General features: G+C 43.0%; 1 protein-coding gene across 1 annotated transcript in view; it reads right to left on the bottom strand.

Annotated features, from left to right (window-relative positions):
- Positions 1-27500, bottom strand: part of LOC308377008 (cadherin-4-like) — a gene marked incomplete at its 5' end in the record, with an annotated part of 304531 nt that overhangs the window by 27414 nt on the left and 249617 nt on the right. The window contains one exon of the mRNA XM_080853540.1: positions 6705-6842. Within this exon, the coding sequence (XP_080709666.1) occupies positions 6705-6842 (138 nt within the window). The remainder of the gene's footprint in view (positions 1-6704; positions 6843-27500) is intronic.

Below are 27500 nucleotides of genomic sequence, written 5' to 3'. Positions count from 1 at the left end.
CAACGCCTGTGCTATAGATATGTTATAACACTGTTACTAACACGTCACGGACACACACACACCCACTTTAACACAAACCAAAACACATACACACACATATATCCATAAACACAAAAGTACATGCTCACACACACACACACACACACACACACACACACACACACACACACACACACACACACACACACAAACACACACCGAGGAAAATGGAGGGTGGTCCGTCACTCTAGCTGTGGACATATTTGAATTGTGGGGTGGGGGTGGTGGTGGTAGGGATGTGCTGGAGGGCTGGGGCCCAATCAGACGTGGCTGAGATGCTCAAGCGGCCTGCCCACTCAAGCTGCCTCTCCGCAGCTCAGGGCCCCGGCGAGAGGGTCTTTCACGCTCCCTCAAGAAAAGCCCTCTCCCCGGCAAGGACATCCATAATCTCCGTTTAACACCGCTAAACGAAAAGCCCCCAAAGCGCCAGCTTGCCTCTGCCAAGAGCCAGGATCACCGAACTCCAGGTCCATTACGCCGTGCTGCGCAAGAGAGAGAGCTGCAGCCCAGAGATTTGAACATATGGGATCTGCACTCAAGCTGCAATAGCGGGCGATGGCTCCTAAGTGAGGGGCGGTTACGAGTGTCCCACTGCAGAGGCACTCATTGATTAATGTGGAACGCAGACGTATTTGCAGCACCTCCTGGCCCCAATACTCTTCATTTGGAGCGTTTGACTGAACACGTTCGGATCGGCGGTATGTTGTTAAAGCCAAAAGAATTCATCTAACTGACTGTTTGATGAGGATTAGGGTGTGGAGTGGCAGTGATCCTTTAAATGCATTTCAAGAAGATGATGGCACCAGCTAGAATGGTTTGTCTGTGTTACAAACAACTGTAACACTATCAACATATTCTTAAGTGCATTTTGTTTACAAAAAAAAGGAGTGTACTAGGTGTCAAAAAGCTGAAAGACCAGAGAGACTCACCTTTGTAAAGCTGTATGTGTGGATGCTTGTCTTCTAGCTCTCTCTCTCTCTCTCTCTCTCTCTCTCTCTCTCTCTCTCTCTCTCTCTCTCACTCTCTATCTCTCTCTCTTTTCCGCTCTCTCTCTCTTGCTCTGAGATTTGTGAGAACATTCTACTACTGTCCTTACTCATTCACTTATCGGAACCTATTTATGGTCTACGCTCCATCTTTTCTCCTTTATTGTTTTCTTTTCCAAACCATTTCACCTCTCAGCTCTCTCACTGTGTCACCCTTCTCTTTTGGAACCATTCTCTCCCAACCCCGATCTGCTCCAACAACAACCCCTCTCCCTTTCTCTCGTAATATATACCCAGACTAGTGAAAGGGATAAAATACTACAGCAATAAATACCACTGATCCCCATGTTTTCACAACCCGTTTCCAGGACCAGGAGGAGATTTGTCAGGAGGAGTTCTATTGTTGCAAGATGTATTGTTGCAGGAATTCATACCAAGTGGCTTTCATGCACCATTGAGAGAGAGGAAAGAAAATGGCACATGTACACAAAGGCACATTCTCATTTACAGGAATTCCTGCAGAGATGTAACCCTTTTAAGAATGTTATTTTACGAAGTGTCCTGCTGAATTTTCTGTGTTAAACTTTCTAACACGGATTCTCAAGTTTTCATTTGTTTTCCAAAAGCTTGAAATATTTAGACCATGCGAGATTTAAGAGTTTAATGCCAGAATTTTGTGTGATGCTGGCAGTCTCTACATCACTACTGCGATAACGGCACAGGCAGACATAATCAATACATCAGTTCTGAGTATTCTTTCTTGATAATAGTACATAATGCATTGGTACACCAAGCAAACAACTTTAACCTGAACCATAACCCTGGAGCTCACTATCACACACAGTGCACTACACTGCAACAAGAAGGTTTTGATAAAAGTTCAAAGTAACCCCTAAGAACATTCTGCCTGCTTGCTCCGTCTGCTTAAGCAGAGGCCTGTGAGACCCTCTATCATATGCAGCACGATGCATAACTTGCATTACAAAAAGCTGACACTCACAAAGGGAAAAGCAACCGGAGGAAGCCCTGATGTCAATAAGGCCACCTCTGACTCTCCCACCCGTTTCAGGGGGAGCCCCTTGAAGTGCGACTGGAGAGGGAGAGGAAATCAATCTGCGGTCGTGAGTTACACACAGTGACCTTCCTCCCCTCCCCCGCAACCCTCCTACTGGGCCGACAAGAGACTTCACAGAGGGAAAAAAGAGAGGAGAGGGAGGAAGAGAGACTGAGAAAAGGAGAGGGGAGAAAGAGAGAGACTGAGAGAAGGAGATGTCTGTGCTCTACAGGCTGCTTGCCCTCCTACAAGAGATTAATTAACATCTCTGAATAATTTACCAAAGTCAATTTGATCTCCTCTCCTCTGTCTTTCGCTCTCAAGCCCCGGCTCAGGGACACAGACAGAACAGACAGAAACGCTTTCAAAGAAGGAAAGGGAGGAGGGAGGGAGGGAGGGGGGGGGGACTGAGAAAAGAAACAACAGAGACATGAAGAAAGACAAACTGGCCAAGTGCGAACGAAGAAGGAGGAAAGAGAGGGTGGAGAGTGACACAGAGAGTGTTGCTCAACAAAGGCGACTCCCATAATTGCCTCGCTATCTGCAAGTTTACAGATGATAATATCACATTAGCAAGTATAAGGTCAAGCCTCGCTTAGAACGAGGGGCTCTTCTAAACTCTGGTGAAACCAGAATGAAAAAGAGAAACGTCACAAGGAACGAAGGAAAAAAAGATGAGAAATGGAAACTCAGAGGAGAGAGAGCGAATTCTCTGATAAAAGAACAGGGAGAGAGGAATGGAGGAGAGGATGAAGCCAGGGAGATGGGGAAGATAGTCATGAGAGGAGTGTGGCTGGCTCTTTTGTAGCAGGGCTGTGTGCATGCTCCAGTGAGTCCCCGCGCCCTTCATGTGGAGGCAGAGAACACGGAGCCGGAAGTGAGGCTCAGCATGGTGGATGAGACCCCTTCACCCCGGGGCGTCTCTTCCCCTCCAGCACAGCAGACAATCTCCTCCTCTCTTTGGTGCTATAAAGGTAAACCTTCCACACACACACACACACACACACACACACACACACACACACACACACACACACACACACACACACACACACACACACACACACACACACACACACACACACACACACTAAAATAGCCAACAGCATCAGAGGAACTGAGGAACTAGAAATAGAATCCCACTCATCCAAGAAAAGCATACACAACCACACATGTGCGGGCAGAAACATCATGCCAGACACATCCCTTCTCCCTTAACACCGCTAGTCATGACATCCACACATTCATTAATTGGGGTAAACAGCATCCAAAAGGGGGAGGAGAGTCTGTTGACTCGACTGGCACTTCATTACCTTGGCATTGCTGACATGGGCTGGCCTGTCCTGCCAAAGCAATGCGCATTGGAGATGCAGGCAGGTGGCAAGGGCCTTGCTAAGCCACAGGAGGACCCTGGAGGGCCAAGGAGCCATGGCATCATTAGATCGTTGGTACCCTCTATAACACTTATCCGTCACACAAGGGTCCAGAGGGGGCTGTGGGGCAGGGCTTCTACCAAATGGTTGGCCTAAGACCACAGGGGCACCATGGGTATGGTTGAGAGAGGAAGAGGAGGGCAATGCCTGGGCCTTCTACATCCTACCAACCACTGCCCTCTGCTCACCCCTTCAACACGTCTATCATTCTCTCATTCTCTCCCTCTCTCTTTCTCTCTCTCTCCCCCTCTTTTTCCCTCTCTGTCTCTGTATGTCTCTGTATCTCTGAGACTATGCCTGTGTTAACAAGCTTGTTCACCTGTGCACGCTAAGCATTTTCCTTCTGCTGTGCAGCTGGGAGAGCAAACAGACCAAGTCATTAGCTTGCTTCCGCCCCAGGGCAGGAGAAACAAGGGATGGCATGGTGTGTGTGTGTGTGTGTGTGTGTGTGTGTGTGTGTGTGTGTGTGTGTGTGTGTGAGTGGCATCTTAACGAAGGGCGAGGGGTTAATGAGACAAAAAGACGGCAGGGACCCCCCACCTACCCAGGGGCCTGTCCCAATTCAGACAGCAGTAAAGAGGCAGGCCATCCCCATCTGTGCCATCTCCTGTTCTCCTCTCTCTCTCTATCGCTCTCTCTCTCTCTCTCTCTGTTTCACTCACTCTATCTCTGCTAAAAGGACTTCTTGCTGCCCTTCTACACATCCTCGACTTTGTTTGTTGTCCTTTAGATCATGCCTCTCTCTATCTATCTCTCTCTCCCTCTCTCTCACTCTCTTCTTCTCTCTCACTCTCTCTCTCACTCTCTCGCTCCTTCGCAGGGAGGTCATGCTGGTAATTAGCGGGCAGTGAGGTGCTCTGCGTTCCCCTCGGTGGGTTGATGAATCGGGCAGGCACGGGCTTTAGAGGGCGCGGGGCGCACAGCCTGCCTCTCAGGAAGCTTAACAACCTCATTCTCATCCCCTCCTCCAGCGCCCACCATCTCATGGATTAATGGGACAACACCTCTCTCTCTCTCTCTCTCTCTCTCTCTCTCTCTCTCTCTCTCTCTCTTCCTTCTCTTTTCACATCTTCCTCCCACTCCTTCTTGCTTTATCTACTTCTCGCCCTCATCTACCCTCTCTCATACTTTCTTCTTCTTCTTCGTCTTCTTTCTCTTTATTCATTGTCAGCCTATCCTTGAAGGTGAATAATACATCTTTACATTTTAAAGCACATCTCCTTAAACCAATGTTTTAAATCATTTAATTTAGAGGAATTCATAATAGTGATACTGCTACCTGGAGGACTTGCATTAAAGCATTACTGTGAGAATTACACTGAAACGCTTCAGCGCCCTCAGTAATACAGAACGCCAATGAGCCCCTTCTGTAAACAGAAGAGGATGTGTGAGTGTGTGTGCGTGTGTGTGTGTGTGTGTGTGTGTGTGTGTGTGGCTGGGTGTGTGCCTGCTGATTTCCCCTCTTCTCTCTTTCCCTCCTTCCTTCTTCCCTTTCCTCCCATCTTTATTCTTCCAGGACAGTGGTGACGCCTCCTCGTTCCTCTCTCGCTCAGCCGCACTCTCCCTCACTCACACGCTGTCCCACTCCATCCGTCGGGATAATAAATGACCCTTCGGAGTTTTCTCATTCCGGGGCTATCACCGGGAACACCACTACTGGTGGCCCTCCCCCCTCCTCCACCCACCACCACCCACCGCCAGCATCACCATCACTTCTTCACTCTCCACTCCCCCATCCCAATCCCCACCACTGGAATGGGTATCATTTACTCTGCCACCAACCGCTAGTGTCAGAGGCCTGGAGGGCAAGAGGAGGGGTATTAAACACCCTCTCACACACATGCACACACACACACACACACACACACACACACACACACACACACACACACACACACACACACACACACACACACACACACACACACACACACACACACACACACTCCAGGCACACAGCAGATACACTGCATTTGATCTGCTTGCTGAGCACTAGCTGAGTTGCGGAAAACCGAAAAGAGAAAAGAGAGAAAGAGAGAGAGAGAGAGAGAGAGAAAACATCAACAGAAGATGGAAACCACACTGCACCTTTCAGCATCACAGAATTGGCGTAATGACCTCTCATCTTTCACCATTCCTCACTTTTGTTCATTAAGAAAAAGAGCAGGATTTGTATTTTCTGCTGTAGGCTGACCTTTAATCACATAATCATCATCATTATCCTCATCATCACCGTCCTCTCTCTAACGCACACAACTTACAATTGGCACACAGGTTGGGATAACTGATGAGACTCTAACCTCACTTTGTGAGTGTGTGTGTGTGTGTGTGTGTGTGTGTGATAGATCAGGTCTTTTCACTATTATGAAACTTCTCCTTTTCTCCACACGTGTTTGCTAAGAGCCCTGTTTGCCATTATCACGTGTCGCCTTAGCAACTGTCCCCCTGGTGATGCAGTGGAACACAGTGGTGTGTGTGTGTGTTTGTGTGTGTGTGTGTGTGTGTGTGTGTGTGTGTGTGTGTGTGTGTGTGTGTGTGTGGGGGGGGGGGGGGGGTTGAGTCTGTGTCTATGTGTTATGATGAGTAGAAGATTGTGTTCTCATTTGCCCTTGCCTGCTAATGTCACATACTTAACAGGGACATCTCTCTCTCTCACACACACACACACACACACACACACACACACACGTAAACACAAACACACTCCTGCAAACTCTGTCATTCTGACCTGACTTACTGCAGCCCATGGTAAATGTTCTGGTGAGTCATCCATAAGCTTGCGTTTGAACCTCACAGGGGGAGAGGGGGAGCCACGGAGGAGGGAGAAGAGTTGTTAGAGAGGGATTAGCTACGGAAAGCTATCTCAGTCTCCTCCCCTCCTTCTCTCCCTCTCTCCCCCTCTCTTTCCATCTTTTCCTCCCTCTTCTTGTTCTTCTTCACCTGTAGGCTCTGGCTGTCCCTCTTGATCTGGCATGCACAGTCACAAACAGCTTTTTCACCCTCAAGTGGCTGCTCTCTCCGCAGCCCTGAGAGGAGAGTTTCTTCCGTGACTTACTTCAGCCAGGCTGCGACACACACACACACAGATACACAAACACACACACACACACAGAAACACACACTCACACACCCACACTCAAATTCACACTCATGTGTGCACACACACACACACACACACATACACACACTTACCGTGCTATCTGTCAGCTCCGGTGCGTTGTCGTTGATATCAATAACGGTGATGATAGCGGTGGCCGTGTTGGTCAGACCGTAACTCTGGGCGCCTTCCATGTCTGTTGCCTGGACGATAAGTGTGTACTGGGGCACTTTCTGTAGAGAGAAGAGGAGAGGAGAACCGAAGAGAAGGAAGATGATAGAAAAGAAGAGAAGAGAAGAGAAGAGAAGAGAAGAGAGTTAAAAAAAACATGAGAGAGGTGTTAGTTAGTAAATGGTGACGGAGTAATGTTTTTTAGGGCATGAATCCCACACTCACTTGCACATACACATAAATACCAAAAAAACACAAACTACTATGTGTTTAGACTGCTAATGCCTTGGAACCACACGGACCATGTGTATGTGTGAGAGAAAGAGCTCGACAGAGTTGATGTGTGTGACTGTGTAAGTGTGTATCAGTGTGTATGTGACTGTGTAAATGTGTATCAGTGTGTGTGTGACTGTGTATCAGTGTATTGCGAACGCGAGTGAAAGGCTCCATTTGTTACCTTCCTAAATGTGTGAGCAGCAGGCTCCACTTGCCTCGGGTGTCATCCCTCACTTTAATGTGGACTGTGGCACTTTCAAAAGAAGCACTCTATTGATAATATCATCAGGGGGCAAACAAGCATTACTTAGGCCCCCTTCACATGGGAGTGTGTGTGTGTGTGTGTGTGTGTGTGTGTGTGTGTGTGTGTACGTGGGGTAGTAGAAGAAAAAAAGGGCCTGGGAAACTTTTGCTACCCACATTTTTTGATGTGTGTGTGTGTGTGTGTGTGTGTGTGTGTGTGTGTGTGTGTGTGTGTGTGTGTGTGTGTGTGTGTGTGTGTGTGTGTGTGTGCGTGTGGAGGGGGGTTTCAGTCATGAAAGCCCAGGCGCGGCGGGTAACGAGGCGGTAAAGACACAGAGGAATGACAATAGGTGCTGGTGGAGGCTGTGGAACGCAGGGGAACAGGATCAATGGCAGGATCAATAGAGGCAGCCATGAGATATTGGCTCTGGGAGGCGTATCCTCCTCATGCTGATCAGCAGGCTTTCCCCCCTCTCTTCCTTCCTGAGGCCTTGTGGTTAAGTGGAGCTCTCCATGGTTCTGAAGCTGCTCTGCTGTGCTGTGCTTTGGGATTATGGCTGTCTCCTACTCAGCAGGTGACAACATCTTCTTCCCTGCTTTCTCTCACACACATGCATGCATGCTGAGGCATGACCTGTGTGATTTGTGTAGTAGCATTATGCTGCATGAAAGTTTTATTTGCAGAAGCACTCTATCTGCTTTCTGTGGTGTGGAATCTAAAACCAAAGAAATGTACATTTGTTGTACAAACACGCGCGGAAATACAAGCACGCACGCACACACACTCACACACACACACACACACACAAACACACACACACACACATATCTTTGGTCTTGAACCTGACATTGAAGTAACCTGAAACTCTGAGACCGTGTACAGTAACACACACACACCACACACACACACACACACACACACACACACACACACACACACACACACACAGACACAGACACACACACACACACACACACACACACACACACACGGACACACACACACACGGACACACACACACACGCACACATCTAAGCAGAGTGGTGTGTTCTGCATCAGAGAATGGTGCAGTGAGCATCTGAAAGGCATACCAAAGGCATCTCAGTACAAACACAGCTGTGACCTCCAACCTCTACATCTCACCCCCATCTCACTGCTGACCACACACAAAAACAAGAGATCTGCAGATCAATAGACATACACACACCCACACACACACACACTCTCACACACACACACACCAGACGCACCACGCACACATACAAGCATACAAGCACACACAGACTCATACACAGACACACACAGGCGTATAATGAAGCACTTGTTGTTGGGTTTACCCTGGCTGCCTGCTGTGAGAGAAAGTGGTTTAAAGAGCAGTGAGCTTCATTATAGGCCTAATTAAAAACTGCAGGGAATCGAGCAACCTTCCCACAAATACACACAGCAGAGAGGTAGAGGAAACAAAGACACAAACACACAACTAACACAGTGCACATAAATGTGTGTGTGTGTGTGTGTGGGAGTGTGTATGCATGTGTGTAGCTTGACTTCATTTAAAAAATGCCTGTGAGCGTAGAATAACAATGTCTACAAATGTGTTTGCGAGTGTGTGTCTGGGTCAAAGCAGATAAGAGAGTGTCAGGAGGGCACTAAACACCCTCTGATCTCTCACAGCCAAGGTCCATTCCCAAGGGCCTTCATCCCTAGTGCCCTGACCCTCCTCCCCCGAACACTCATCAGTAGTGCCCTCAATACCCTCCCTAGTGTCCTGACCTTTATCCTCAGTGCCCTTTCCCTCCTCTGTAGGGCCCTTGACCTCCTCTGTAGTACCCTCACACTGCCTAGCCTCCTGCCCTCTACCTGCACACACCCCCGTAGCAGGCAGACTAATGCCTTCTATGGATCTGCTTTAGCTAAGCCCACTTCCTGGTGCTGTGGGTCAGGGTGAGAGTGCTCAATCTCTCCTGTTTCAGCACGAGCTGCCCCTCCATCCCCACGTGCACTCCACACCTCTGAACTCCAGCAGCAGGGCCTCAAACTGCCCAGCGTCAGGACTGACTCAGGGTCAGCAACACATGGTGAGAGTGCAAGGGAGGGTGGTTAACACTGACACAGACTGACAGAAAGAGCGAGAGAGACCGAGAGAGAGAGAGAGAGAGAAAGAGAGAGACCGAGAGAGAGAGAGAGAGAGAGAGAGAGAGAGAGAGAGAGAGATAAATGCACACTATGGCATTCATCAGAGGTGTGCTTCGGTATTGACAGAAGGAGGGTTGAGAAAAATGAGAGTACTGTCTCATCACAATATGTACCACGGCTGAGAGCAAGAAATAGATAGAGAGAAAGAGAGAGCAAGAGAGAAAGAGAGAGCAAGAGAGAGACCGATTGGGTGCAAAGAGGCAAGCATAGATGGTCTGAATGATGAGGGATATATATCTGGTTTGCATACAAATGCTCTGTGTGTATGTGTCTGTGTGTGCGCATGTGTTTATTAAAAGGCAGAGAGAGGGATAGAGAGAAAGACAGAGTGAGAGAGAGAGAGAGAGAGAGAGGGAGAGATAGGAGAGATGATGTGTAATGCAGTCAGCGCGGGAGCTGACAGTGAGGCTCATCTCTTGTGTATTTTGTCTGGGGGTAAAACGAGATAAAGCCTGTAATGTGATGCATTGGATCAACTGCTTTAAATTTCTCTCTCTCTCTCTCCCTCTTTCTCTCTCATCTCATCTTGTCTCGTTCTCAGAGACAAATGCTTTGAGTTTAGCCTTGGAAAGGGTGTGTGGAGGAAGTGGGAAAGAGAGGGAGCCCCTTGTGTCTCGCCGGTCAGCGTGATGTGAACTGACAGGCACCAATATGTTCAGCTGATCATTTACATTTCACTAAAGATGAACTATCACAGGCTGTTTGTTTGAGAGAGGCGGAGATGAAAGGGAGACAAAGCAAGACACTGTCAAAGTGCAGCGTGTATGTGTGTGTGTGTGTGTGTCTGAAAGCATGTCTCTATTTACATAAAATGACGTGTGAATGTTTTCTGATTTTTAGAAGTCTGTTAGTGTGCATGTGTGTGTTTCGGTGTGAGCGTATGTGTGTGTGAGTGTGTGTGTATTTCTATGTGTCAGTGTGTACTATGAGGTTACTTTTTTTGTTGTCGTTGATGCAAGGTGTGTGTGCATTTATGTTTGTCAGTGTGTGTGTCTGCAAAGCACCAAAGCGTCATTGTTGGGGTCTATAAGCAGACCGGAGACTACAGCAAGACACTGAGGCTGCAGAACTCTGCACTGAAGGTCTGACTGTGAGCACTCAGTGTGCTGGTGTGTGTTTTACTTATTAGTGTGCTTGCCCGAAGGGAAGCACAGTATTGTTATCGTCAAGTTTTCTTTATTAGTGTGCTTGCCCGAAGGGAAGCACAGTATTGTTATCGTCAAGTTTTCTTTATTTATTCTCCCCGTTTTTCTTGCAGCTAACTCCTCCTCGCCCGTTTGAGCTAGAGACGCCATTCAAACACCAAAATGTCCGGCCCGATCCGGTGCAGGTTGCTATGACTTTTCGTGGCGATACTCTTTGCCACTCCTTTTTTATTCCTCTTTTTCATCCCCTTTTTCTCTCATTGACTAACATGGGGAAGGTTGAGCCATTGTGACGTCACGCACTCTAGCCAACTGACATTAGATCAGTTGACATAGGAGAAGCTCTCTTAAATGCCAGAAGTGGTTAGATAGAGAGTGCAAAATATTAAAACGAATGTAGTGGCAACAGTTTCAGGTACAGTTTATACACCCGCTCTAACAGTGTTAACCAGTATGTGAGTAACGTGGGTTTTATTAAGGCATAGCGTGTGTAATGTGTAGCTATTTCATTCCGTTTGTTAACCTTTCCGGCTGTCTGTATACCAGCAGCAGAGCGGAGCATTTCACTCCCCTGCCATCTCGGAATGAAATAGCTACACAATACACACGCTATGCTTTAATAAAACTCACGTTTTACGAGACACCAACAGAGGCACAATCGACAAGTCTTACCATTGAAGATCTTTGACGTTCGGTCTGAAACTACAACCAGCCATCCAGGTTAATCCAAGTTATTGTGGAGAACGACAGTTGCATCAATCATTTCATTAAAACTTCACACTTATTACATTGGACATATCCACCAGCCTAATTAGAATCTGCATTGTCTACTGAGCAGAAATATCTCCATACAGTAGATTTCCCTTCGTTTAGTATCATTTTAAACTTTCCAGATTACTGTATTGCTCGTCAAGTGATACGTGTCCAGAAACAAGGCCCTTTGTCTGGATAGCCATAGCTAGCATAACTGCCATTGAAATCCAATGGTAATGCTACCTAGCTAGGTATGCTAATTGTCGGTATCCATCGTTAACTCGTTAATCGTTAACCATCATGTCACTGGCTTTAATTTAAGAATGGCATGTTAGTAGTACATTTAGTAGTACATATAATATCAGTACACTTGATTCATTACTGCTGATGTGTTACTTATATATGTTACTTATTAGCAGCTAGCTACCTAGCTAGCCACTATGAGTTCCAATGTGTTTTCAGTTAGTATTAGCGGCAAGCTAAGCTAGCTGCTGTAATAGTTGAGTTAAGCTTCAGTTAAGACGCTGCGTACCGTACTTCATCATCACATTCGATAATTTATTACAAACAAATTCGAATTCAGCTGTAGGCATGAGATCTGTATCTTGGAGACTAATTGCATCCACAATTTAAGTACTGCAAGCTAGACTACTACAGTTGACACAACACAGGAGGTCCCTGGGCCTGAGAAGGGAAGGTAAGGTAAGGAGTTTAATGTGGCTATAATATGGAATTTTAAATGTGCCTAAAACTAGACTAAATTGTAATGAGTTTTCGAAAACTAGACTGAAACTAAGAAGGATAACTATGACTAAATCTGACTAAAACTTATATGCATTTTTGTCTTTAGACTGAATCTAAAAATAGCTGCCAAAATGAACACTGAGATAGGGGACCCCTTAATCTGCAATTCATGGTTGCTAACTCTAATCAGATGTACTACCTAGGCTTATAAGAGAAGACAAACTTTTTATGCCAACGAACACCAATAACTAGAACTAATTTGACAGACTATAAACCAATGTGATACACGTGCTCTCTATCTATACAGTAAAAGTGTTGCTTACGTTTGATACTAGACCTACAGTCTAACTCTAACTGCATTAAGTCTAACGTATAGGCCTATCTTACAATAAACTTTAAGTAAAGCTGGCTATGTAACCGCATTCATTCCAATATTGTTGCAGAGATGTTTCCTTTTACCAAGATAGCAATTTCAACAATTCACTTAGCTCAGTAAGTCAGTATAACGAAACTCTGAGATACCCTCATATGTCTAAACGTCAGTGGAGCCAAAATATAATGGTTGAGCTTGGTTGCTTGCTAAAATATATTGGAAGAAGGCCCCACTACACTGATTGAGTAGATGTAAATACATGTTAATTCGTAGGCACTTGTTCTCTCTGTCACAGAGCAAGCACACTCTCGCAGTTCGTTCACGAAACGCATTCTAGTTAGTGTGCTTGCCCGAAGGGAAGCACAGTATTGTTATCGTCAAGTTTTCTTTATTAGTGTGCTTGCCCGAAGGGAAGCACAGTATTGTTATCGTCAAGTTTTCTTTATTTCTTTATTTATTTATTTATTCCGTACGTTTTTCTTGCAGCTAACTACTCCTCGCCCGATTGAGCTAGAGACGCCATTCAAACACCAAAACGTCCGGCCCGATCTGGTGCAAGCTGCTATGACTTTTCGTGGCGGTACTCCTTGTCACTCCTTTTTTATTCCATGTTTTCATCCCCCTTTTCTCTCATTGACTAACATGGGGAAGGTTGAGCCATTGTGACGTCACCCGCTCTATCAGTCGTTCTCCATTCAACTGTAGGAATATTAAGAGACACCTTCCAGGGCTCTACAGTGCGAGTATTTCACTCGCATAAATAGGTACGTGCAAACTTGAAAAATAATTTACAAGCACAGTGTGCGAGTGACAGACAGTTGTCAATACGGCGCCAAAAAGTGAAGCATTCCATTGATTTCACATGGAAACAACTGACAGGGTCGCGACTCCAGGGTTTTCGACGGGACCTGCGACGGGACCAACAGCAGCAGCAGCATAATCATCATCTGGATTTACTGACATTTTCGGTATATATAAACACATAATATCAATTGGTAACTGGTGTGTTGTATCCTGTTTATGTCTGATACTTTATAAACATTTATGTTTTACGTTAACTTATTACACTAGGCAGCAGTATTGTGAAGTAGAGCTAGAAATGGCTTTGCTAGCTCCCATATTGTAGCTCACACCAGCAACTGCTCAATTTAGGACAGAAAGGAGTTTGGTAAATTAGCTTGTAACTGTCAATGATAACTAGTTATTAGAATATATTAGCCAACGTTAAGTTGACTTCAAAGGGGCAGTCGAGTGTTTAGGTTGTGTCAGCTAGCTTGGAAAGCTAGCTAATCATTTTTGATTGAAGCTTCACGTTAGCCTCTGTAAACGTTTAGCTAGCTAACGTTAGCTAACTATGAGGTAGCATATCCCAAGTAACTTGTTGTGACCGATAGCGTGAGTTAACATTAACCCGTGTCCTGGGAGTAATGATTCATGAGAGACCTTGAATCATTAGGTTAACTGAAAAACGTTTGAGGATGTACACACAGCATAGCTGTTGTAGTGTGCTCAGTTTTCGAAAACTAGACTGAAACTAAGAAGGATAACTATGACTAAATGTGACTAAAACTAATATGCACTGAATCTAAAATAGCTGCTGAATCTAAAATAGCTGCCAAAATGAACACTGAGATGTATTAATTTTGGCAGCTATTTTAGATTCAGTCTTAAGACAAAAATGCATATTAGTTTTAGTCACATTTAGTCATAGTTATCCTTCTTAGTTTCAGAAGAGGTTTTTCATGGTTGCTAGCTCTAATCAGATGTACTATAGGCTTATAAGAGAAGACTAACTTTTTATGCCAACGAACACCAATAACTAGAACTAATTTGACAGACTATAAACCAATGTGATGCACGTGCTCTCTAGCTATACAGTAAAAGTGTTGCTTACGTTTGATACTAGACCTACAGTCTAACTCTAACTGCATTAAGTCTAACATATAGGCCTATCTTACAATAAACTTTAAGTAAAGCTGGCTATGTAACCGCATTCATTCCAATATTGTTGCAGAGATGTTTCCTTTTACCAAGATAGCAATTTCAACAATTCACTTAGCTCAGTAAGTCAGTATAACGAAACTCTGAGATACCCTCATATGTCTAACGTCAGTGGAGCCAAAATATAATGGTTGAGCTTGGTTGCTTGCTAAAATATATTGGAAGAAGGCCCCACTACACTGATTGAGTAGATGTAAATACATGTTAATTCATAGGCACTTGTTCTCTCTGTCACAGAGCAAGCACACTCTCGCAGTTCGTTCACGAAACGCATTCTAGTTTATTAGTGTGCTTGCCCGAAGGGAAGCACAGTATTGTTATCGTCAAGTTTTCTTTATTTATTCCGTACGTTTTTCTTGCAGCTAACTACTCCTCGCCCGATTGAGCTAGAGACGCCATTCAAACACCAAAACGTCCGGCCCGATCCGGTGCAAGCTGCTATGACTTTTCGTGGCGATACTCTTTGCCACTCCTTTTTTATCCCTCTTTTTCATCCCCTTTTTCTCTCATTGACTAACATGGGGAAGGTTGAGCCATTGTGACGTCACCCACTAAGGCGAAGCTCTGTATTCTCCTGTAACGGCAGTTGACGGCCAGCGACGACCAGCATACAATCATGGATATAAACACTAGAAATGCTGTTGCTGAACTTCATCTACACACCTGATTTAATTCTTTAATGGACATATTTTTATCTTAAAAGCTATATATATATTTGTATTTAACTATTTTGAGAAATGATAACGTTATTACGTGATGTGCCTTCGCTGCAGAACAGGATGGTATAAGAGAAAGAGAGCGGAGATTCTCCTAACTAGCTGGCTAATGTAGCCATCCCATTTAAGCTATTCATATTACCGCTAAGCTATTTGTGACATTGGTAATTATACAGTATAATTTGTTACATTTCACTCTCAATTTTTCCCGCTACAAACTGCTTAGTATTCCACTTTGTAGCCTTCTCTAATCACTCGATTACTACCTCAGCCAGCCAGATTGGCAAAATGACAGCACCGAGAGGTCCACGTATGTTTACCCTGGAGAGAGCAGTAGTGCTTTGCCAAATTGAGCCAGAGATTTTCGAGTCGAATGACAACGAAACTAATGTAAGTTGTAAAATGAATGTTGATGGATAACAACCTAAATCTGAGCCATAGTTGCCAACTCTGGCATCTACAACATTTCTGATTAGCTAATAGCCTACACATAGCCTCTTACTCTATAAAACATTAAAGCAAATATGGCGATTATTATTTACCTTATCTGCTGGTAACCATAGAAGATCGTGAAGTAGGCCTACTAGTGATTTGAGTCCAAGCCCATATGTATTGTAGATGAGGTAATCCACTTGGTGCTAACAAGCACATCAAAACTCCAGTCAAAACGATGGTCTGTCGACAACGCAGATTTCGCTAATATGTTTATCCTACTTGTAACTTGTTGGTTGCTAGAAAGCTCTCTGAACATATGACCGGTCTTACTATACTGTTAGTACACAGAGTATTCCTATTTTATGGACTGCATGGCTTATGAACAAAGCTCATGTAAAGTGACATTTCTAGTAACGTAATCTTGGAATGTGGCCTGGCTCACGTCGCTGTCATTCTTCCACACTGTCAGTGGACGAGCGTTGGCTCACTGTAGATTCACTTTGTTTGCGTTATTTCAGTGTAGTATTTATTTATATATTTAATTTTGCAATTAGGCTATATAGGCTGTCAAAAAGGTGTTGTATCGCTATGGCAGGGTTACATGAAGTAAATATGAATGTAATAGACTACTTTGTGCTACTGAATAATGCAGCTGAGATAATAAAGTCTTTGGAAGATGTTTTGTGTCATGTCTATAGGTTTATGTCTGTAAATGTGAAATGGTTAGTGGTAGGCCTACATCTCATGGCATTTCAATATATTTCTAGTTTAGTGAGCTACACTTTAGATATTTTCTGAGAGTCTTCGAGTTTAGCTGCCCCCTCCTTATATGGATAAAACATATAACAAGCCAGACATCACTGTTGAGAGAGAACTGCATTAAGTCTAACATATAGGCCTATCTTACAATAAACTTTAAGTAAAGCTGGCTATGTAACCGCATTCATTCCAATATTGTTGCAGAGATGTTTCCTTTTACCAAGATAACAATTTCAACAATTCACTTAGCTCAGTAAGTCAGTATAACGAAACTCTGGAACTATTAGGCTATGACCAAATGTAACACACTAGACCCTTTCACAATAAACAAGCAAACAAACAAACAAAAACAGAACAACAAAGATACCCTCATATGTCTAAACGTCAGTGGAGCCAAAATATAATGGTTGAGCTTGGTTGCTTGCTAAAATATATTGGAAGAAGGCCCCACTACACTGATTGAGTAGATGTAAATACATGTTAATTCATTGGCACTTGTTCTCTCTGTCACAGAGCAAGCACACTCTCGCAGTTCGTTCACGAAACGCATTCTAGTTTATTTATTTATTCCGTACGTTTTTCTTGCAGCTAACTACTCCTCGCCCGATTGAGCTAGAGACGCCATTCAAACACCAAAACGTCCGGCCCGATCCGGTGCAAGCTGCTATGACTTTTCGTGGCGGTACCCCTTGCCACTCCTTTTTTATTCCATTTTTTCATCCCCTTTTTCTCTCATTGACTAACATGGGGAAGGTTGAGCCATTGTGACGTCACCCGCTCTATCAGTCGTTCTCCATTCAACTGTAGGAATATTAAGAGACACCTTCCAGGGCTCTACAGTGCGAGTATTTCACTCGCATAAATAGGTACGTGCAAACTTGAAAAATAATTTACAAGCACAGTGTGCGAGTGACAGACAGTTGTCAATACGGCGCCAAAAAGTGAAGCATTCCATTGATTTCACATGGAAACAACTGACAGGGTCGCGACTCCAGTGTTTTCGACGGGACCAACAGCAGCAGCAGCATAATCATCATCTGGATTTACTGACATTTTCGGTATATATAAACACATAATATCAATTGGTAACTGGTGTGTTGTATCCTGTTTATGTCTGATACTTTATAAACATTTATGTTTTACGTTATCTTATTACACTAGGCAGCAGTATTGTGAAGTAGAGCTAGAAATGGCTTTGCTAGCTCCCATATTGTAGCTCACACCAGCAACTGCTCAATTTAGGACAGAAAGGAGTTTGGTAAATTAGCTTGTAACTGTCAATGATAACTAGTTATTAGAATATATTAGCCAACGTTAAGTTGACTTCAAAGGGGCAGTCGAGTGTTTAGGTTGTGTCAGCTAGCTTGGAAAGCTAGCTAATAATTTTTGATTGAAGCTTCACGTTAGCCTCTGTAAACGTTTAGCTAGCTAACGTTAGCTAACTATGAGGTAGCATATCCCAAGTAACTTGTTGTGACCGATAGCGTGAGTTAACATTAACCCGTGTCCTGGGAGTAATGATTCATGAGAGACCTTGAATCATTAGGTTAACTGAAAAACGTTTGAGGATGTACACACAGCGTAGCTGTTGTAGTGTGCTCAGTTTTCGAAAACTAGACTGAAACTAAGAAGGATAACTATGACTAAATGTGACTAAAACTAATATGCACTGAATCTAAAATAGCTGCTGAATCTAAAATAGCTGCCAAAATGAACACTGAGATGTATTAATTTTGGCAGCTATTTTAGATTCAGTCTTAAGACAAAAATGCATATTAGTTTTAGTCACATTTAGTCATAGTTATCCTTCTTAGTTTCAGAAGAGGTTTTTCATGGTTGCTAGCTCTAATCAGATGTACTATAGGCTTATAAGAGAAGACTAACTTTTTATGCCAACGAACACCAATAACTAGAACTAATTTGACAGACTATAAACCAATGTGATACACGTGCTCTCTAGCTATACAGTAAAAGTGTTGCTTACGTTTGATACTAGACCAACAGTCTAACTCTAACTGCATTAAGTCTAACATATAGGCCTATCTTACAATAAACTTTAAGTAAAGCTGGCTATGTAACCACATTCATTCCAATATTGTTGCAGAGATGTTTCCTTTTACCAAGATAGCAATTTCAACAATTCACTTAGCTCAGTAAGTCAGTATAACGAAACTCTGAGATACCCTCATATGTCTAAACGTCAGTGGAGCCAAAATATAATGGTTGAGCTTGGTTGCTTGCTAAAATATATTGGAAGAAGGCCCCACTACACTGATTGAGTAGATGTAAATACATGTTAATTCATAGGCACTTGTTCTCTCTGTCACAGAGCAAGCACACTCTCGCAGTTCGTTCACGAAACGCATTTTAGTTTATTTATTTATTCCGTACGTTTTTCTTGCAGCTAACTACTCCTCGCCCGATTGAGCTAGAGACGCCATTCAAACACCAAAACGTCCGTCCCGATCCGGTGCAAGCTGCTATGACTTTTCGTGGCGGTACCCCTTGCCACTCCTTTTTTATCCCTCTTTTTCATCCCCTTTTTCTCTCATTGACTAACATGGTGGAAGGTTGAGCCATTGTGACGTCACACGCTCTAGCCAACTGAAATTAGATCAGTTGAGATAGAAGAAGGCGAAGCTCTCTTAAATGCCATAAGTGGTTAGATAGAGTGCAAAATATTAAAACGAATGTAGTGGCAAGTGGCAACAGTTTCAGGTACAGTTTATACACCCGCTCTAACAGTGTTAACCAGTATATGAGTAACGTGGGTTTTATTAAGGCATAGCGTGTGTAATGTGTAGCTATTTCATTCCGTTTGTTAACCTTTCCGGCTGTCTGTATACCAGCAGCAGAGCGGAGTATTTTACTCCCATGCCATCTCGGAATGAAATAGCTACACAATACACACGCTATGCTTTAATAAAACTCACCTTTTACGAGACACCAACAGAGGCACAACCGGCAAGTCTTACCATTGACGTTCGTTCTGAAACTACAGCCATCCAGGTTAATCCAAGTTGTTGTGGAGAACGACAGTTGCATCAATCATATTTCATTAAAACTTCACACTTCTTACATTGGACATATCCACCAGCCTAATTAGAATCTGCATTGTCTACTGAGCAGAAATATCTCCATACAGTAGATTTCCCTTCGTTTAGTATCATTTTAAACTTTCCAGATGACTGTATTGTCCCCGCTCGTCAAGTGATACGTGTCCAGAAACAAGGCTCCTTTGACTGGATAGCCAGAGCTAGCATAACTGCCATTGAAATCCAATGGTAATGCTACCTAGCTAGGTATGCTAATTGTCGGTATCCATCGTTAACTCGTTAATCGTTAACCATCATGTCACTGGCTTTAATTTAAGAATGGCATGTTAGTAGTACATTTAATATCAGTACACTCGATTCATTACTTCTGATGTGTTACTTATATATGTTACTTATTAGCAGCTAGCTACCTAGCTAGCCACTATGTGTTCCGATGTGTTTTCAGTTAGCGTTAGCGTTAGCGGCAAGCTAGCTGCTGGAATAGTTGAGTTGAGCTTCAGTTAAGACGCTGCGTACCGTACTTCATCATCACATTCGATTATTTATTACAAACAAATTCGAATTCAGCTGTAGGCATGAGATCTGTATCTTGGAGACTAATTGCATCCACAATTTAAGTACTGCAAGCTAGACTACTATGCAGTTGACACAACACAGGAGGTCCCTGGGCCTGAGAAGGGAAGGGAAGGAGTTTAATGTAGCTATAATATGGAATTTTAAATGTGCCTAAAACTAGACTAAATTGTAATGAGTTTTCGAAAACTAGACTGAAACTAAGAAGGATAACTATGACTAAATGTGACTAAAACTGTTGTAATGTTTAAGATAGTAGTTCTCTGTTGTACCACCAGGCGGGGCTCTACTATAAAGTGACACTGGCATTATGCATTTCCTTTGTTCTGTGAATGCACGAGTAAAAAGACCTGTGGCTACTCTGTATGGCGACACTTCTAAGATTCTACATAAAGCTACATGTTGATACATCGTTCTCCGTTGTCCGTGTCTTTGGTCAGGTTACTACATAATATGGAATTTTAAATGTGCCTAAAACTAGACTAAATTGTAATGAGTTTTCGAAAACTAGACTGAAACTAAGAAGGATAACTATGACTAAATGTGACTAAAACTAATATGCATTTTTGTCTTAAGACTGAATCTAAAAATAGCTGCCAAAATGAACACTGAGATAGGGGACCCCTTAATCTGCAATTCATGGTTGCTAGCTCTAATCAGATGTACTACCTAGGCTTATAAGAGAAGACTAACTTTTTATGCCAACGAACACCAATAACTAGAACTAATTTGACAGACTATAAACCAATGTGATACACGTGCTCTCTATCTATACAGTAAAAGTGTTGCTTACGTTTGATACTAGACCTACAGTCTAACTCTAACTGCATTAAGTCTAACATAAAGGCCTATCTTACAATAAACTTTAAGTAAAGCTGGCTATGTAACCGCATTCTTTCCAATATTGTTGCAGAGATGTTTCCTTTTACCAAGATAGCAATTTCAACAATTAACTTAACTCAGTAAGTCAGTATAACGAAACTCTGAGATGCCCTCATATGTCTAAACGTCAGTGGAGCCAAAAAATAATGGTTGAGCTTGGTTTCTTTCTAAAATATATTGGAAGAAGGCCCCAATACACTGATTGAGTAGATGTAAATACATGTTAATTCATAGGCACTTGTTCTCTCTAGGTGCGTTTCCATTCAGCTCGTTCGCATTAACGATTCGCATTCACGGTGATTCGCATAGAACAAATGCGCATTGAGCGACCGTTTCCATTCACCCGAGTCTTTAGTCTAATTTGGAGGAAGATTTTTTTGCACGCTAGTATGGACGCCCTCCTCTCTGCCGTCGGGACTTTTAATGCTGTAGCATTTGAGTTGTTTGCCTTAATAGTTGCTAGAAAGAGAAGGCGTAGAAGGTTTGAACATGTTTTATAAACTCACATAGCAGCGAGTTCCGTACCCCGCAGAAGTCCGTACATCTGGAAACAAGCACGGTCTAGGGATTTTTTTTAATTTGGCGAAGGCCCACTTCACTGACCAGCTGTGGGCCGAAACGGATAGGCCCTTATGTGTTGCCTGAAAGTATTTGCTGCAGAAAGCCTGTCCCCACCGACGAGCCCATTGCAATTGCGCTTTACAAACTTGCAACATGCGGAGAATACCGTGTTGTGGGCGAAACGTTCGGCGTCAGCAAGACCACTGTACATAGATGTTTATATGCAGTATGCTTTGCCATCCGAGTACAAGCAAAGAAATATATTAAGTTACCATACCTGGGCTAGGCGCAAGAGATTGCGGACCGAAACAACCGCGCACACCAGGTCCACAGGTGTTATAGAATAAAATCAATGATCACAAAACAATAAAACAATAATTTACAACAACAACAAAAAAGTACGTCTGGGGAGATAACATGTCCACGTAGTTTGCACGTAAATTAAGTTCATCAGTTAGCCTACAATAAACTGTAATGATGATGTTCAGGGGAAACAACAAACAGCAACCATTGATATATTATAGTATAGGCTACAACAGCATATGCTGCATGAAGTGTGGTATTAGCTGGCAGTTTGAGAAGCAGTAGAGGAACATAACATTCGGGGCAGACAGCAGCACGTTTGTCTCTCACTGCAACAGGACGTATAGTCCAACTCCGAACATAAACAAATACTCAAAAGACGCGAATCGCTCGAATAAACTGTTTCCATCTAAGTTAAGCGCATTAACTAAATTCGAATAACTACTTAATCCACCTACTTCTGGCGAATCGAATTCCTATGCGCATTGGGGAAGTTAATACGCATCTCACGCGTTTCCAACCAGGATTAAATATTCGCATAAAGATAATGCGCATTTAGACATGGGATGGAAACGCACCTACTGTCACAGAGCAAGCACACTCTCGCAGTTCGTTCACGAAACGCATTCTAGTTTATTTATTTATTCCGTACGTTTTTCTTGCAGCTAACTACTCCTCGCCCGATTGAGCTAGAGACGCCATTCAAACACCAAAACGTCCGGCCCGATCCGGTGCAAGCTGCTATGACTTTTCGTGGCGGTACTCCTTGTCACTCCTTTTTTATTCCATTTTTTCATCCCCTTTTTCTCTCATTGACTAACATGGGGAAGGTTGAGCCATTGTGACGTCACCCGCTCTATCAGTCGTTCTCCATTCAACTGTAGGAATATTAAGAGACACCTTCCAGGGCTCTACAGTGCGAGTATTTCACTCGCATAAATAGGTACGTGCAAACTTGAAAAATAATTTACAAGCACAGTGTGCGAGTGACAGACAGTTGTCAATACGGCGCCAAAAAGTGAAGCATTCCATTGATTTCACATGGAAACAACTGACAGGGTCGCGACTCCAGGGTTTTCGACGGGACCTGCGACGGGACCAACAGCAGCAGCAGCATAATCATCATCTGGATTTACTGACATTTTCGGTATATATAAACACATAATATCAATTGGTAACTGGTGTGTTGTATCCTGTTTATGTCTGATACTTTATAAACATTTATGTTTTACGTTAACTTATTACACTAGGCAGCAGTATTGTGAAGTAGAGCTAGAAATGGCTTTGCTAGCTCCCATATTGTAGCTCACACCAGCAACTGCTCAATTTAGGACAGAAAGGAGTTTGGTAAATTAGCTTGTAACTGTCAATGATAACTAGTTATTAGAATATATTAGCCAACGTTAAGTTGACTTCAAAGGGGCAGTCGAGTGTTTAGGTTGTGTCAGCTAGCTTGGAAAGCTAGCTAATCATTTTTGATTGAAGCTTCACGTTAGCCTCTGTAAACGTTTAGCTAGCTAACGTTAGCTAACTATGAGGTAGCATATCCCAAGTAACTTGTTGTGACCGATAGCGTGAGTTAACATTAACCCGTGTCCTGGGAGTAATGATTCATGAGAGACCTTGAATCATTAGGTTAACTGAAAAACGTTTGAGGATGTACACACAGCATAGCTGTTGTAGTGTGCTCAGTTTTCGAAAACTAGACTGAAACTAAGAAGGATAACTATGACTAAATGTGACTAAAACTAATATGCACTGAATCTAAAATAGCTGCTGAATCTAAAATAGCTGCCAAAATGAACACTGAGATGTATTAATTTTGGCAGCTATTTTAGATTCAGTCTTAAGACAAAAATGCATATTAGTTTTAGTCACATTTAGTCATAGTTATCCTTCTTAGTTTCAGAAGAGGTTTTTCATGGTTGCTAGCTCTAATCAGATGTACTATAGGCTTATAAGAGAAGACTAACTTTTTATGCCAACGAACACCAATAACTAGAACTAATTTGACAGACTATAAACCAATGTGATACACGTGCTCTCTAGCTATACAGTAAAAGTGTTGCTTACGTTTGATACTAGACCTACAGTCTAACTCTAACTGCATTAAGTCTAACATATAGGCCTATCTTACAATAAACTTTAAGTAAAGCTGGCTATGTAACCGCATTCATTCCAATATTGTTGCAGAGATGTTTCCTTTTACCAAGATAGCAATTTCAACAATTCACTTAGCTCAGTAAGTCAGTATAACGAAACTCTGAGATACCCTCATATGTCTAACGTCAGTGGAGCCAAAATATAATGGTTGAGCTTGGTTGCTTGCTAAAATATATTGGAAGAAGGCCCCACTACACTGATTGAGTAGATGTAAATACATGTTAATTCATAGGCACTTGTTCTCTCTGTCACAGAGCAAGCACACTCTCGCAGTTCGTTCACGAAACGCATTCTAGTTAGTGTGCTTGCCCGAAGGGAAGCACACTATTGTTCTTCGTTTTTTACTATTTTTTTTATTCTAGTAGTTTTTCTTGCAGCTAACTACTCCTCGCCCGATTGAGCTAGAGACGCCATTCAAACACCAAAACGTCCGGCCCGATCCGGTGCAGGTTGCTATGACTTTTCGTGGCGGTACTCCTTGCCACTCCTTTTTTATTCCTCTTTTTCCATCACCTTTTTTCTCCATAGACTTGCATGGCAGAACTTTGAGGCATTATGACATCATAATAGGCTCATTAAACTGGCTTGCACCTGTGATTCACTGACAACTCTCACTGACACCAGCGCACGGTTCCTCTTCTCTCTCTGTCCCTCTCCATTCAACTGTATAACTAGGAATATTAAGAGACACCTTCCATACCAGGGCTCTACTCACTCATGCATACTCACTCATGTTTACTCACTCGTGCATACTCACTCATGCATACTCACTCATGCATACTCACTCGTGCATACTCACTCATGCATACTTACTCATGCATACTCACTCATGTTTACTCACTCATGTTTACTCACTCATGCGTACTCACTCATGCGTACTCACTCATGTTTACTCACTCATGCATACTCACTCATGCATACTCACTCATGTTTACTCACTCGTGCATACTCACTCATGCATACTCACTCATGTTTACTCACTCGTGCATACTCACTCATGTTTACTCACTCATGCATACTCACTCATGCATACTCACTCATGCATACTCACTCATGCATACTCACTCATGCATACTCACTCGTGCATACTCACTCATGTTTACTCACTCATGCATACTCACTCATGCATACTCATTTGTGCATACTCATTTGTGCATGCTCATCCAGCAGGGAGAGCTGGAGAGCTGACACCTGCCCCAATTCCAAGGCACTTGTTCTCTCGGTCATGGCCGCAACAGAGCAAGCACACTCTCGCAGTTCGTTCACGAAACGCATTCTAGTTTATTTATTTATTCCGTACGTTTTTCTTGCAGCTAACTACTCCTCGCCCGATTGAGCTAGAGACGCCATTCAAACACCAAAACGCCCGGCCCGATCCGGTGCAAGCTGCTATGACTTTTCGTGGCGGTACCCCATGCCACTCCTTTTTTAGCCCTCTTTTTCATCCCCTTTTTCTCTCATTGACTAACATGGTGGAAGGTTGAGCCATTGTGACGTCACACGCTCTAGCCAACTGAAATTAGATCAGTTGAGATAGAAGAAGGCGAAGCTCTCTTAAATGCCATAAGTGGTTAGATAGAGTGCAAAATATTAAAACGAATGTAGTGGCAAGTGGCAACAGTTTCAGGTACAGTTTATACACCCGCTCTAACAGTGTTAACCAGTATGTGAGTAACGTGGGTTTTATTAAGGCATAGCGTGTGTAATGTGTAGCTATTTCATTCCGTTTGTTAACCTTTCCGGCTGTCTGTATACCAGCAGCAGAGCGGAGTATTTTACTCCCATGCCATCTCGGAATGAAATAGCTACACAATACACACACGCTATGCTTTAATAAAACTCACCTTTTACGAGACACCAACAGAGGCACAACCGACAAGTCTTACCATTGACGTTCGTTCTGAAACTACAGCCATCCAGGTTAATCCAAGTTGTTGTGGAGAACGACAGTTGCATCAATCATATTTCATTAAAACTTCACACTTCTTACATTGGACATATCCACCAGCCTAATTAGAATCTGCATTGTCTACTGGGCAGAAATATCTCCATACAGTAGATTTCCCTTCGTTTAGTATCATTTTAAACTTTCCAGATGACTGTATTGTCCCCGCTCGTCAAGTGATACGTGTCCAATACAAGGCTCCTTTGACTGGATAGCCAGAGCTAGCATAACTGCCATTGAAATCCAATGGTAATGCTACCTAGCTAGGTATGCTAATTGTCGGTATCCATCGTTAACTCGTTAATCGTTAACCATCATGTCACTGGCTTTAATTTAAGAATGGCATGTTAGTAGTACATTTAATATCAGTACACTTGATTCATTACTTCTGATGTGTTACTTATATATGTTACTTATTAGCAGCTAGCTACCTAGCTAGCCACTATGTGTTCCGATGTGTTTTCAGTTAGCGTTAGCGTTAGCGTTAGCAGCAAGCTAGCTGCTGTAATAGTTGAGTTGAGCTTCAGTTAAGACGCTGCGTACCGTACTTCATCATCACATTCGATTATTTATTACAAACAAATTCGAATTCAGCTGTAGGCATGAGATCTGTATCTTGGAGACTAATTGCATCCACAATTGAAGTACTGCAAGCTAGACTACTATGCAGTTGACACAACACAGGAGGTCCCTGGGCCTGAGAAGGGAAGGGAAGGAGTTTAATGTAGCTATAATATGGAATTTTAAATGTGCCTAAAACTAGACTAAATTGTAATGAGTTTTCGAAAACTAGACTGAAACTAAGAAGGATAACTATGACTAAATGTGACTAAAACTGTTGTAATGTTTAAGATAGTAGTTCTCTGTTGTACCACCAGGCGGGGCTCTACTATAAAGTGACACTGGCATTATGCATTTCCTTTGTTCTGTGAATGCACGAGTAAAAAGACCTGTGGCTACTCTGTATGGCGACACTTCTAAGATTCTACATAAAGCTACATGTTGATACATCGTTCTCCGTTGTCCGTGTCTTTGGTCAGGTTACTACATAATATGGAATTTTAAATGTGCCTAAAACTAGACTAAATTGTAATGAGTTTTCGAAAACTAGACTGAAACTAAGAAGGATAACTATGACTAAATGTGACTAAAACTAATATGCATTTTTGTCTTAAGACTGAATCTAAAAATAGCTGCCAAAATGAACACTGAGATAGGGGACCCCTTAATCTGCAATTCATGGTTGCTAGCTCTAATCAGATGTACTACCTAGGCTTATAAGAGAAGACTAACTTTTTATGCCAACGAACACCAATAACTAGAACTAATTTGACAGACTATAAACCAATGTGATACACGTGCTCTCTATCTATACAGTAAAAGTGTTGCTTACGTTTGATACTAGACCTACAGTCTAACTCTAACTGCATGAAGTCTAACATAAAGGCCTATCTTACAATAAACTTTAAGTAAAGCTGGCTATGTAACCGCATTCTTTCCAATATTGTTGCAGAGATGTTTCCTTTTACCAAGATAGCAATTTCAACAATTAACTTAGCTCAGTAAGTCAGTATAACGAAACTCTGAGATGCCCT

Source organism: Sprattus sprattus (assembly GCF_963457725.1).
Source record: "Sprattus sprattus genome assembly, chromosome: 16".
Classification (NCBI taxonomy): domain Eukaryota; kingdom Metazoa; phylum Chordata; class Actinopteri; order Clupeiformes; family Clupeidae; genus Sprattus; species Sprattus sprattus.
Note: the sequence above shows the minus strand (reverse complement) of the source record. Positions and strands in the feature narration are given on the sequence as shown.